This window comes from Petromyzon marinus, chromosome 34 (genome assembly GCF_048934315.1).
Source record: "Petromyzon marinus isolate PM22_M1 ecotype Great Lakes invasive population chromosome 34, UKy_Petmar_22M1.pri1.0, whole genome shotgun sequence".
NCBI lineage: Eukaryota > Metazoa > Chordata > Hyperoartia > Petromyzontiformes > Petromyzontidae > Petromyzon > Petromyzon marinus.
This window is the reverse complement of record NC_133700.1, coordinates 7,735,616-7,748,006: the sequence shown is the minus strand read 5'-3', so window position 1 is coordinate 7,748,006 and position 12,391 is coordinate 7,735,616. Positions and strand designations below refer to the sequence as shown.

Here is a 12,391-nt window from a genome sequence, read left to right as displayed (position 1 = left end):
GTGCTAATGAAGTTCAACAGTGCATACGGGTAAAAGTAATCCCCGACTCAGCTTGCGACCCGAAGCTATTTATTATTTCGACAAATAGCAAAAAACAATTGGACGCATTCGTTGTCACTGTCTTGAGAGGAAACATATGCAGTATAAAATAGAAACTTAAAAAAAAATATTTTAGCAGGTAAGGCCCGCTGAGCGACATAGCTCTTATTCAGAAGCGACCTGGCCACAAATGAAAGCTCAATGAAGTGGCTTTTCACGTGGAAACTTCCAGCAAGCAGCAGGCAAATATTCTAAACGCACGTCTCTAAATGGGAGAGAGACACGCAAACGCCAAATATACAGCATCAGGCGTCAGGGTCGGGATCGAATCCACGACCTCCTGCATACCAGGCGAGGTAGTCAACATCTCCTAGCCACCGCGACGTCTCTGTTAATTGTCTTTCAAGTAACACTGTATCCTTGTTAAGTAATAAGCAAATATATAATTGGCGACGTTTCGGGCAACTATCCTTCGCGCGTAACACTGTGGCCGCCCTAAAATCAAACGTCAAATAAGCGACGTTTCGGGCACTCACCCTTTTTCAAATGGAATTTTCTTTTTTAATGGGCCATTGCCCTAAACGTCGCCTATGTTATATATTGTTTTAATTTAAAAGGCCACGCACGCATTGCGTCATTGACGAATGCAGCAGTGCGAAATTATTCGGGTTTTTTTTAATTTCCACGTGGCCCTGAGGCTGCCTGCGTGAGACACCCCTCGCGTGACGTCACCACGGCTCTGACGTACACACACCAAATTCCCCACAACTGACGTGCATAGGCGTACGATTCCGCGCCTCCCCATTGGCTAAATCGAGCGCCGTCCCCACCAATCACACCTCCTGCCCACTACTGTCCCTCCCCATTGGCTGTCGTTTAAACTCACCCCGACGAATCGGCTTCGGGGACAGGAGACCTCGCCGCCTATCCGTAGTGGAATTTAAAATCTCGAGTCCGCGCCCATTCGCTTGAAGCCTCCCCCCCGCCCGCCTGCGTCGTTGTGTACAGTGTGGACTGTAATCAAAGTTAATATCCCACCACCACCACCACCACGTCCACCACCAACCACCCACCCCCTTTACAGTTCGTACAACTTCTGCTTCGTTCGTGAAGTGAGCCCAGAGATCTTCGCGGGCGAATCGTCTCCGCCCTGACAAATATCTCCTGGGCCTTTTTCTCGTGTTGCCAGCGCTGTGGTGGTAGTGGTGTGGGTGTCGTCCACCCCCCCACCACCAGTCGCTTGTTAACAGCGGCGGCAGTCGGCGACAGGCAGCAGGCAACAGGCGGCAGGCGACAGGCAGCAGGCGACGGCGGCTATGGGAGTCCTCGTCTCGCGCTTCAGAAGGGTGAGCCGGAGGCTGTTGCGTTCGGGCAACTTTCGGACGCGAATTGACGCTTTCAAGTTACAACCATCGGCGACGAAATAACGGCGACCGGGGGGGGAGGGGGGGGAGTGTTTTGCGATTGTGTGTGGGGGTGTGTGTGGGGGTGTTGTGTGTGTGGGAGTGTTGTGTGTGTGTGGGGGTGTTGTGTGTGTGGGGGTGTGTGTGGGAGTGTTGTGTGTGAGTGTTGTGTGTGTGGGGGTGTTGTGTGTGTGTGTGTGGGGGAGTGTTGTGTGTGTGGGGGAGTGTTGTGTGTGTGGGAGTGTTGTGTGTGTGTGTGGGGGAGTGTTGTGTGTGTGGGAGTGTTGTGTGTGTGTGTGGGGGAGTGTTGTGTGTGTGGGAGTGTTGTGTGTGTGGGGGTGTTGTGTGTGTGTGGGGGTGTTGTGTGTGTGGGGGTGTGTGTGGGAGTGTTGTGTGTGAGTGTTGTGTGTGTGGGGGTGTTGTGTGTGTGGGGAGTGTTGTGTGTGTGTTGTGTGTGTGTGTGGGGGTGTTGTGTGTGTGTGGGGGTGTTGTGTGTGTGTGGGGGTGTGTGTGGGGGTGTGTGTGGGAGTGTTGTGTGTGAGTGTTGTGTGTGTGGGGGTGTTGTGTGTGTGGGGAGTGTTGTGTGTGTGTGTGGGGGGGGGTGTTGTGTGTGGGGGTGTTGTGTATGGGGGGGGGGGGGTGTTGTGTATGGGGGGGGGGGTGTTGTGTGGGGGGGGTGTTGTGTGTGGGGGGGGGGGTGTGTGGGGGGTGTTGTGTGTGTGTGTGGGGGTGTTGTGTGTGTGTGTGTGTGGGGGGTGTGTGTGTGGGGGGTGTGTGTGTGGGGGTATTGTGTGTGTGGGGGTATTGTGTGTGTGGGGGGTGTTGTGTGTGTGTGGGGGGTGTTGTGTGTGTGTGGGGGGTGTTGTGTGTGTGTGGGGGGTGTTGTGTGTGTGTGGGGGGTGTTGTGTGTGTGTGGGGGGTGTTGTGTGTGTGTGGGGGGTGTTGTGTGTGTGTGGGGGGTGTTGTGTGTGTGTGGGGGGTGTTGTGTGTGTGTGGGGGGTGTTGTGTGTGTGTGGGGGGTGTTGTGCGTGTGTGGGGGGTGTTGTGTGTGTGTGGGGGGGTATTGTGTGTGTGGGGGGGTATTGTGTGTGTGGGGGGGTATTGTGTGTGTGGGGGGGTATTGTGTGTGTGGGGGGGTATTGTGTGTGTGTGGGGGGTGTGTGTGTGGGGGGTGTGTGTGTGGGGGTATTGTGTGTGTGTGGGGGGTGTTGTGTGTGTGTAGGGGGTGTTGTGTGTGTGTAGGGGGTGTTGTGCGTGTGTGGGGGGTGTTGTGTGTGTGTGTGGGGGGTGTTGGTGTGTGGGGGGGGGGTATTGTGTGTGGGGGGGGGGTGTTGTGTGTGTGTGTGTGGGGAGGGTGTTGTGTGTGTGTGGGGGGGGCTGTTGGGTGTCTGTGGTGGTCCCCCTCTTTAAGAAGGGTGGACCGCACAGACTGTAACAACTACAGGGGCATCTCACTCCTCAGTGTGCCTGGAAAGGTCCTGGCAAGGATTATTCAACATCGCCTTGCCAGGCACGCTGAGGAGAGGCTTGCGGAGCCCCAATGCGGTTTCAGGAAAGGGCGGTCCTGCACAGATGCCATATTTTCTGTCCGTCTGCTACAGCAGAGGTGTAGGGAATTCCAGCAAGACCTACATCTCTGCTTTATTGACCTGGTCAAGGCCTATGATACCATCACTAGACCTGGGCTCTGGGTTGTTCTTCGTGTTTTTGGAGTCCCTAACTCTCTGCTCACGATCATTAAGGACCTTCATGATGGCGAGCGGGCCCGGGTGGCTGGGAGTCAGAGCCATTCCCTGTTCACCTTGGGGTGCGACAGGGATGTCCTCTGGCTCCCACATTATTTAACATCTATTTTGACCACGTAGTTCGTGAAGCCTTCAATAGCTGTACCGGGGGAATCTCCATTTGGTACAGATATAATGGGAGGCTGATCGATGCCCGGGTGCGGTCAAGGGATGGCTCCCTATTGCTCAACCACGTTATGTATGCCGATGATTTGGTAATAGCTGCTCATTCAGAGGAGGAGTTGGAGATGCTGCTGCTGAGACTGGAGCGTGCCACTAAGAGATGGGGCCTTACCATCAGCCCCACCAAAACTAAGCACCTGCCTGGGTATTTTGTACCATCGGACACTCCACCCCCACAACTCCCAATCGGTGATGGGGCAGTTGTGGAGAGAGTGGAGAGTTTCCCATACCTGGGCAGTGTGCTTATGACCGGCTCCAGTTTAACAGCAGAGGTCTCACTCCGAATCAGTCGAGCGGCAATATCTTTTCATCGGTTGTGTAACGCTGTGTGGAAGCTACCTGGTCTGTCGCTCCGTACTAAGCTTCAGGTATTCTCGGCCACGGTCATTCCCTCCTCTATGCTTGCGAAACGTGGACCCCCTTAATGGAACATATTCGCCGGTTAGAAACATTTAGGCTAGCCTGCCTACGATCCATCCTGGGTTTAACCAGGCTGGATTGTGTGAGGAGCTCACAAATCCTTGAAAGATCTGGGCAAGGTCCCATCGATGAGCTTCTCCGGCAGGCAAGGCTGCGTTAGCTGAGTCATGTAGCCCGCATGCCCAGCCACCGCATGCCGAAACAGCTTTTGTTCGGCCGGATCGAGGGGGCTAAACGGGCGCGGCATGGGCTAGAGAAGAGATGGAGTAATGTGGTACAGGAGGACGTGGAGCTGAGTGGACTTGCCGATGACTGGTACCAGCGGTGTCAAGATCGGCCTCTGTGGAGGAGGCTCGTGAAGGACGCTACTGGGCAGTTGGAGGCAATCGCCCTCCAACAACAACGGAGGGCGGAGGAGCGACGCTCACAACAACGAATGGAGCGCCAGGTGGCTAAAGCACAGCAGGTTGGCACAGTAGGGGGCACAGGTGGTGCATCAGCCAGTCATCTCAGTCAGTCGACCCGTGGCACCTGGGTCTGCCCCGTGACCTGCCATAGGGCGTTCGACACTTCACGTGGCCTCAAGGTGCACATGGCCTGGCACAAGCGCCGTGGTGACGTCACCACCACTTAGTGGCGAATGGCGGTTGTTGTGTCTGTGAGTGTGTGTTTGTGTGTCTGTCAGTGTGGTAGTGTAGCGGTTAGCGCGCCGCGCTATGAAACCGGCAACCCGGGTTCGATTCCCGCTCACGGCCAACACCGGTGACGATTATCTGAACCGGTCCTGGGCCTCCCCTAGGTCGACTCAGACTCATATGAGTACCTGGTGCAGTGTGTAAACATCGCCACTAGGGAGACAAAGGCGGTCGGGCGTGGCGCTGGCTACCCACCCCCTCGTGTACCGTTCTGGCCTTCATAGGTGCTCGCTAACAGCACGTGTCCCTACAGTCTGTTAAGGCTACACGGGGATCTTTGTTTTTTGTGTCGACTCAGCCTCAAATGAATACGCTACCCCGGTGTGGTGTGTAGTAGACAATGCCACTGGGGAGACAAAGGCGGTCGGGCATGGTGCTGGCCACCCCACCCCATCGGCCTTTATAGGTGCTGCTACTCGCTAACAGCACTGGTCTCAACAGTCTGTTAAGGCTACACGGGGGATCTTTGTCTTTGCATCGAGGATGCAAGCGCTTTCCAGTCAAAAATGTGGTTTGAGTTTAACCCACTTGTCCACAAAGTGGTACCTTGTTTTACCGCCCAGAGGTGATTGTAATGGTGGTGATGGTTATTGTGATGTTGGTGGTGGTGGGAAATTACGATGCTGCTGGTGATGTGTGATGATGTTTAGGTAGTGATGGCACCGTGGTGGAAATAGCAACGATAGAAACTGGTGATGTTTGGCAAGATTGTGATGGTAATAATTTCTGCTGGTGATAGTGATGGTGGTGATTATGTTGGTGATGGTGGTAATGACGGTGAAAATTGCACCTAGCCTGGCACAAGCGCCGTGGTGACGTTAATGCCACTAAGTGGCGAAAGGCGGTTGTTGTTGGTACAGTATTGATGTTATCTGAATGGTGGTGATGGTGGAGTTGATAATTATGCTGCTACGTATGGTAATTATGTATGGTGGTGATGTTTGCTCATGGTGGTTATGGTAATATGTATGGTAAATGGCATAGAGATGTTGATGTGATGATGCCAACTAAACAAACGTGCACAATGAAGGGTGCGTAAGAGCGCGGGTCGTCTGCAGCCTGAATAATCACTTAAAACTTAAACCGACTCAAAGATTAGACTATAAACTATACTATTAGACTATTTTTTTCTATTTTACCTTTTAAGTCCCCCACTGAGCTACATAGCTCTTTTTCAGAAGCGACGTGACCACAAATGACTGCCCACCGAAGTGGCTTATCCATGTGGACATGTATAGCAGCCAAATACTCGAAACGCGTGATGTTGTTTCTAAATGTGGAGGGGAATACCCGGAGAAAAATCTGCACGACCACGGGCAGAGAGAGAGAGAGAGAGACACGCAAACTCCAAATATACAACAGGCGTCAAGGGTCGGGATCCAACCCACGATCTCCTTGTATATACCGGGCGAGATAGTTAACAAAACACGAAACACGCCGGCTCCCAATCTCTCAACAACTGGCCCCTGCGACACACATCAACCAGACGGATCGTTGCCGGTTCCAGACAACCCCCGTTATACCGCGTGGCCTCTTGTAACGCAGTTGTAGGGCTTTGTGGCGTTTCACACCCGCGGTGTAGCGAGCGTGGCACGCTTCCGCTTTGCCAGCGCGGACCCCACATGAGCTGGACACGTTTACGATGTGCTCGGGCGTCGGGACATCGGGGACAATTTGGCGATCGCTTTGCCCTCGGGGAAAGGCAGATTAGGGCAGAGCCTAGCGTCGGTGGCAAGAGCGCACAACTGACCCTGGCGGCGTTTTGAACGCCTTCCAGCAAGCACGCGGAGTCACGTTTTTAGACGAGCAGGCGGCAGGTGGTTGAGGATTTATAAATGAAAGAAGTGGGGGGGGGGGGAGTGTGTGCTGAGTTTGGGTTGGGTGGGTCAGTGGGTTGGTAGATAGTGGATGGGTGGGTGAAGGGAGTGAGTGGGGTTAGTAGGTGGATGAGTGGGGTGGTGAATTGCTTCGTGGATGAGCGGGTGGATGTGTTGGTGAGTGGGTGGGTGGGTGTTGTTGGCACAGTAGGGGGGCACAGGTGGTGCATTGGCCAATCATCTGTCAGTCAGTCAACCCATGGCACCTGGGGTCTGTCGCGTGACCTGCCAACGGGCGTTCGACACTTCGCGTGTCCTTAACATGCACGTAGCCTGGCACAAGCGCCGTGGTGACGTCACCGCCACTTAGTGGTAAATGGCGGTTGTTGTTGGTGAGTGGGTCGGGGGTGTGGGTGGGTGAGTGGTTGGGTTAGTGAGTTTGTGGGTGTGGAGCAGGCAAGGGGATTTGCAGGAAATTAGTTATTGTTGTCAGGAGGTGGGGGCGGGGGGGGGGGCATTTGGAAAAGGGAGCAGTGGAAGATTTGGTAAGTACAGGGGCACGTGTGAGGAGGGTAGGGCAAGAGTGGAAAACTTCCGGCTCCTAGGCCAAATACGGCCCTCGACTTCATTCCGTACGGCCCGTGGCAATGAAAGGCCCAATCACTTTAAATTGGCCCTCAATTGATATTTACCAATCGCTGCAAGCATTTTTAGCCACGCTGATCGGGTACGAGAAGGCAATATTTTGGACCTGGCAACAACACCAATTTTAGCGCGCTCGGTCACTTCTGTCATTACGGCAAAGGCGGGCGCCGAAGCAGTTTTAATTATTGGATTTCGCCGAAGGTCGTGTTGATGTTTGGCCTGCCACGGTTATGCGAGAGTTCCCTTGAGCCCTTGGGAAGGTTTGGAAAGACGACACAAGAAAGTATTATGAGGAGGATGAGCCTTGAGTGATAAGGTCAATGAATGCATATTATTTATTGATGCTTGCCATGGCTGTGAAGGAGCACGGTGGCTCAATGGTTACTATTCTTTTGACTATTCCTGTCTTGCCAGGTAAGGCCTACTGAGCTACTTAGCTCTTTTTCAGAAGCGACCTGGCCGCAGTTGACAGCTCAACGAAGTGGCTGATCACGTGGACATTTATAGCAGCCAAATACTCCAAACGCGACGTTGTTTATAAATGTGGAGGGAAAAACCAGAGGATCTGGAGAAAAATCCACGCGACCACTGGGAGAACATGCAAACTCCAAATATACAGGCGTCAGGGTCGGGATCGAACCCATGATCTCCTGTATGCCAAGCGAGGAAGTTAAACATCCTGCCACAGTGCCATTGAAACTAGTGATCTAGGTTTCATTCGGTCACGGCTATAACACCATTGGCGAGTGATATCCAAACCTGGGTCCAGCCCCCACCTCGGATCCTGGGTGATATCTATGGTGTACCTTTCTAATCCGAGTTCGTTCTTGTCAATGTCAAAATTCCTTCACGTTCTCCCGGTTAATCCCACAATCTCTCTGCTTTGCTGTAATGCAACAAATGCACTTGCCAGCAAACCTGCTCTTAGCCTTGGGGCTGATGTGCCGATCAGGTTTTGCATAGCTGCTGTTTTTGCGGTTGACATTTTGGGCCTTTTGCGATATCTGTGGATTGTAAAGTACTTTAAATTAACGTAAAGAAGGATGATTAAATACTCTATCTGGTATAACAATGATTTCGGGCACAAAGTTATTTAGGCGTCATATATCACCAGTGAAAGTTTGTAGAAGTCTGGCATAGAATATATAAATTGTAAAACACTTGAATTGATATGAACACAGTACATTAAAACTTATCTTGTTGTTTCAGGCCAAGCCTTCTACCATACAACAGTTAGAAACACTGGAAAAGGTAAGCCGGTTCATTGAACTTACCACAAACTATCTTCATCATCATCTTCTTCATTTCCTATCCATGGCATCACCATCCCCACCATGGTCCTATGATGCCACAATCCATATCGCTCCTGCACATTAACTCATCTCATCGCTCCATCTCTGTGGAGATCACCGTATTGGTTGTGTTATCTCCCTTAGTTGCTGCTCCCATCACCAGCCTTACACCCACACATCATCTCGGCATGTGCTACCAATGCCCATTTATCTTTTATGAAGTCATTGTGATGATGTCCTGATCCACGGTCTCTTATTGCTGTGATTCCAAGCGTACTAAACTAAACGAAGGATTTTATTTACCGGGTAAAGCCCAACTGAGCGATTAGCTCTTTTACAGAGGTGACCTGGCCACACGTGATAGCTCATCGAAGTTTGCTTGTATCATCACATGTTGGAATTTATAGCAGCAGCCAAATAATATGAACGAAATTTTCTAAAAGTGGAGGACATAACCGGAGGACCTGGAGAAAAATCCACGCTAACACAGGGAGAGAGAACACGCGGACTCCAAATATACAGGTATCTCCATGGTCGGGATCGAACCCATGACTTCTTGCTTAGCAGGCGAGGGAGATAATATCTCGCCACTGCGGCGCCCGAAGATCTTTTTGCTTCTATGCACACGTTTGTGGTTATGTTCCATTTTATCTGTCAATGTAATTATTTCTGAGCCATATACCTATAGCAGGTAAAACATATACACTGATGAAAACGTCATTCTTTTGGGAACATCAGTTGTTTCCTTTGTCAATGTCCGCGCGTCTGGCACACAGCTATGATGTACGGATCAGACCAAATCAGAATCCACGTGACCACGCTGAGATTATTGGGCGGTTGCACAGCCTCTCGGCTCAACTGGCACGAATCCACGTTGCAAGTCATTGCCTGTTTGGATTCCCACCCTCTGCTCATTCATGCTGTGACACAGCGTGGCATTCTGCTGTAAAGCATACACTTAATTAGACTCTGTAGTATCTTTTACGAGGTTCAGATTGTTCATTGCGGCATTACGTCCCGAGCTACCAAACATGAAGGCAGTTAGTTGGCATTAACTAAGTTACATGAAGTAATAACAAGAAATAATATATTTAACGGGATCGCTGCTGTGTGGGGCGTATTGGTTTTCACACCGCACTTGCAATGCAGAGGTCGCCGGCTTGATTCCATATCCCGAGGTGGGGGGGCAACATTTTTACATCCCCCCCCCCCTCCGCCTCTGTCCATCCAGTTGTAGAAATGTGTGCCCAGAAGTGAACCCTTTCTCGTTTCGATGACGTACGTTTACATCAACGAAAAACTAAACTGGAAGAAAAACTAAAATAAAATAACCTTATCGGTACCGAAAGGCTCCCACAAGAACATGCGGGAGGGCCTGTCGCACATTTTTGGCCTTGGCAATCTTGGAGTGCGGTCGTGTCCCTACGGTTCTCTGCCTATTCTAGATTTGAAGCTTTCGTGACTGCAAGGATCCATGCTCTTTGGTTCTGTTCGGTAAAGTCACATAAAAAAATCAGATTTGAAACACGGCAGAACGAATTCTTCTGCCGTAGCTGATCACTGTTACAACGCTGTGGGTGATCACGATATAGTTTTCTCCGATACCAAGGTTCTCTGCAAACCCACGGGTTATTCTTCTTTGGGTTATTATCAGAGATTTATTATCAGAGATTTGTCCACGAGGCAATTCAGATTTATAAACACAGACACAATTTCAACCGAGAGGATGGTTACAAATTAAGCAATCATTGGAAAGATGTTCTAAATCAAACCAAACATTAAACTAATTTTCAATGGTACAGTATATTTTTTAAAGTGGTGATATCCCAAACTTTCACAGCTGCTTATTTCCCTTCACACCAACATTATGTAAACTCCCCTCCCCCCGTGCCTGGTCCATCATGGTCCCCCCCGCGCCTGGTCCATCATGTTCCCCCCCGCGCCTGGTCCATCATGGTCCACCATGTACCTCCTACGTAGATCATGCTCATTTTTATGCTAATTCCTTTGTCAAGGCGTCTTTGTTTCCTCCCACACAGCTTAAAGGACGCGACCTGGGCTTGGCTGATTTCATTCCAACGCTGTCCTCTGGACAGTCCCCTCCCTTCACCTGATGAAGGCCACTTGTGTTGTGGCCGAAACGTCGTGATTTTTATTTTTATTGTTTTTTTTACCTACGTGACTTTACCGAATAGAACCAAAGAGTATGGTTCTCTGCCTCTCTAAATAAATTTAACGCTGAGTCGCTCGCGCGTTCCGAGATTGAGAGGTGAACGGGACACCCAACCTGCAACTTGCAGACATCTCGCAACGGGAAAGCGTTGATAAACTTTCGGATAAAGGCTCATCCGCACTGTGTCGGTTACGAGGTGTTGCTTGACCATACTTCACCACGCTGGCCAGTACAGGTTTGTGAAAGGACGTTCCAGCACCGGTTCGAATATCACTCACCACTGACATCACCCGTGGCCTGGAATAAAACTCAGATCACCGAGCTCATCAGACAATGCAATAACCTCCGCACCACTATTCCCACTGTGGTTAAAATACGACCAAATGTTAATAATACACTGAGAGCCTATGAAACTACACTTTTATTCCTAACTGCTAATGACATTATAGCTGAAATTCACAAGCCTATCTTCTCCCGGTAGGATTTTAATAAACATTTATATTTCATTCCAATACTATTATGTTCTTATCCCTAGATTAAGTTCTATGTTTGGAGGGGGGGCATAGCCGATGCAATCACACGTCAAATAATGCATCATTATCAGCCATGATCACTCTACTGCTGGATGAAGGCTTCCCCAAGCCTCCGCCGCCAGCTGTAACGATCCATGCAGCAACCAATTTCGTCGCTCCATCTCCGCATTGTGCACCGCCTTTAGACGCCTTCAATAATTTTTTGCAGACTCTCCTTTTTTTTGTACATAGGTGTGTCGAACTTCTTTTCGAAACCGTACGTAGCCAAAAAAAACAATTGTTTTAGTTTCATATCAACACCAAGGTGCTGCGACCGATCGCTATGAAAGCCTGCTCAACCGTCACGCTTTGCTGTGAATAACGCGGGACGAATAAGTCGACGGGTCGCGTAACCCACTGCGCACATCGGGGAAAGGAGGCGGGGTCGGCCTTTGGCTCAAAAAACGCGGCGGTGCGCTTGCCCCCCCGTTTTGTGTTTTTTTTTGTCACGCGCTTTGCGCTCAGGACATGACCGACTTGGAGGAGCGCAGCGAGAGGACGCAGCGCCTCCAGCGCCTGTGGATCGGCCGTCTCATCTTGTACTCGTCGGCCGCCTACATCGTGGCGGCCGCCTTCCTCTGGTTTTGGAGTTTCCCCAAGGAGTGGACGGACTGGGTCTTCGCGGCACTGCCCTTGCTCCTATTTCCCGTCCTGTGAGTGTCACGTGCCGTGGTCGAGATGTTAACTACTCGCTTGCCAATTATGTTAGCCGTGACCGGGACCGAAACGCAGGTCACCGGTTTCCATGGCACGGTGGCGGGATGTTAGCTACCTCGCCTGGTGTACGGGAGGTCTTGGGTTCGATCCCGACTCTGACACCTGCTGCTGTACATTTGGAGTTTGCGTGTCTCTTCCCCCCGTGGTCACGTGGATCTGTCTACGGGTCCTCCGGTTTTTACCCTCCACTTTTAGAATCGACATTAGCGCGTTCAGAGTATTTGGCTTGCTTCTGGAAAGGAGCTATATGGCTCAGTGGGCTTTATCTGGTTAAAATAAAAATTGTTGTAGTTTCATAGTTTTATTAATCAATGCAAAAAATAATAATAAACCCCCCCCCCCCACCAAGAAAGTGAATGATTTCCTGCTTCACGATAACGTGATTTAATCACGAAAAATACGACCCCAGATTCGAACCCAGCACCTCGGCGGAACCGGCTCGGCGCTGGCTCGCAGCTTCTGGAGCGTCCATCTTGCATTCCGCATGACGTTGCACACGTCAGCTTCGTCATCATCGGCATCATCGGCAGTCGTGGTCAATCCACTGCTGGAGGAAGGCCTCTGCAAGCCATCGCCGCTGCATCACCTCTCGCTTTGCTGCGATGTACCTATCCGCCGAGCCAGGTTCATAAACAAAACTAAACTTTTTTT

At 50.9% G+C, this 12,391-nt stretch overlaps 1 protein-coding gene across 1 annotated transcript in view; it reads left to right on the top strand.

Moving 5' to 3' along the window:
* Positions 1–983: 983 nt before the first annotated feature.
* The window catches only part of LNPK (lunapark, ER junction formation factor), a 28,384-nt gene continuing 16,976 nt past the window's right edge, over positions 984–12,391 (top strand). Inside the window, exons 1-3 of the mRNA XM_076071687.1 lie at positions 984–1,385; positions 8,196–8,237; positions 11,489–11,676. Coding sequence (XP_075927802.1) covers positions 1,356–1,385; positions 8,196–8,237; positions 11,489–11,676 — 260 coding nt within the window. The 5' untranslated portion in view covers positions 984–1,355. The remainder of the gene's footprint in view (positions 1,386–8,195; positions 8,238–11,488; positions 11,677–12,391) is intronic.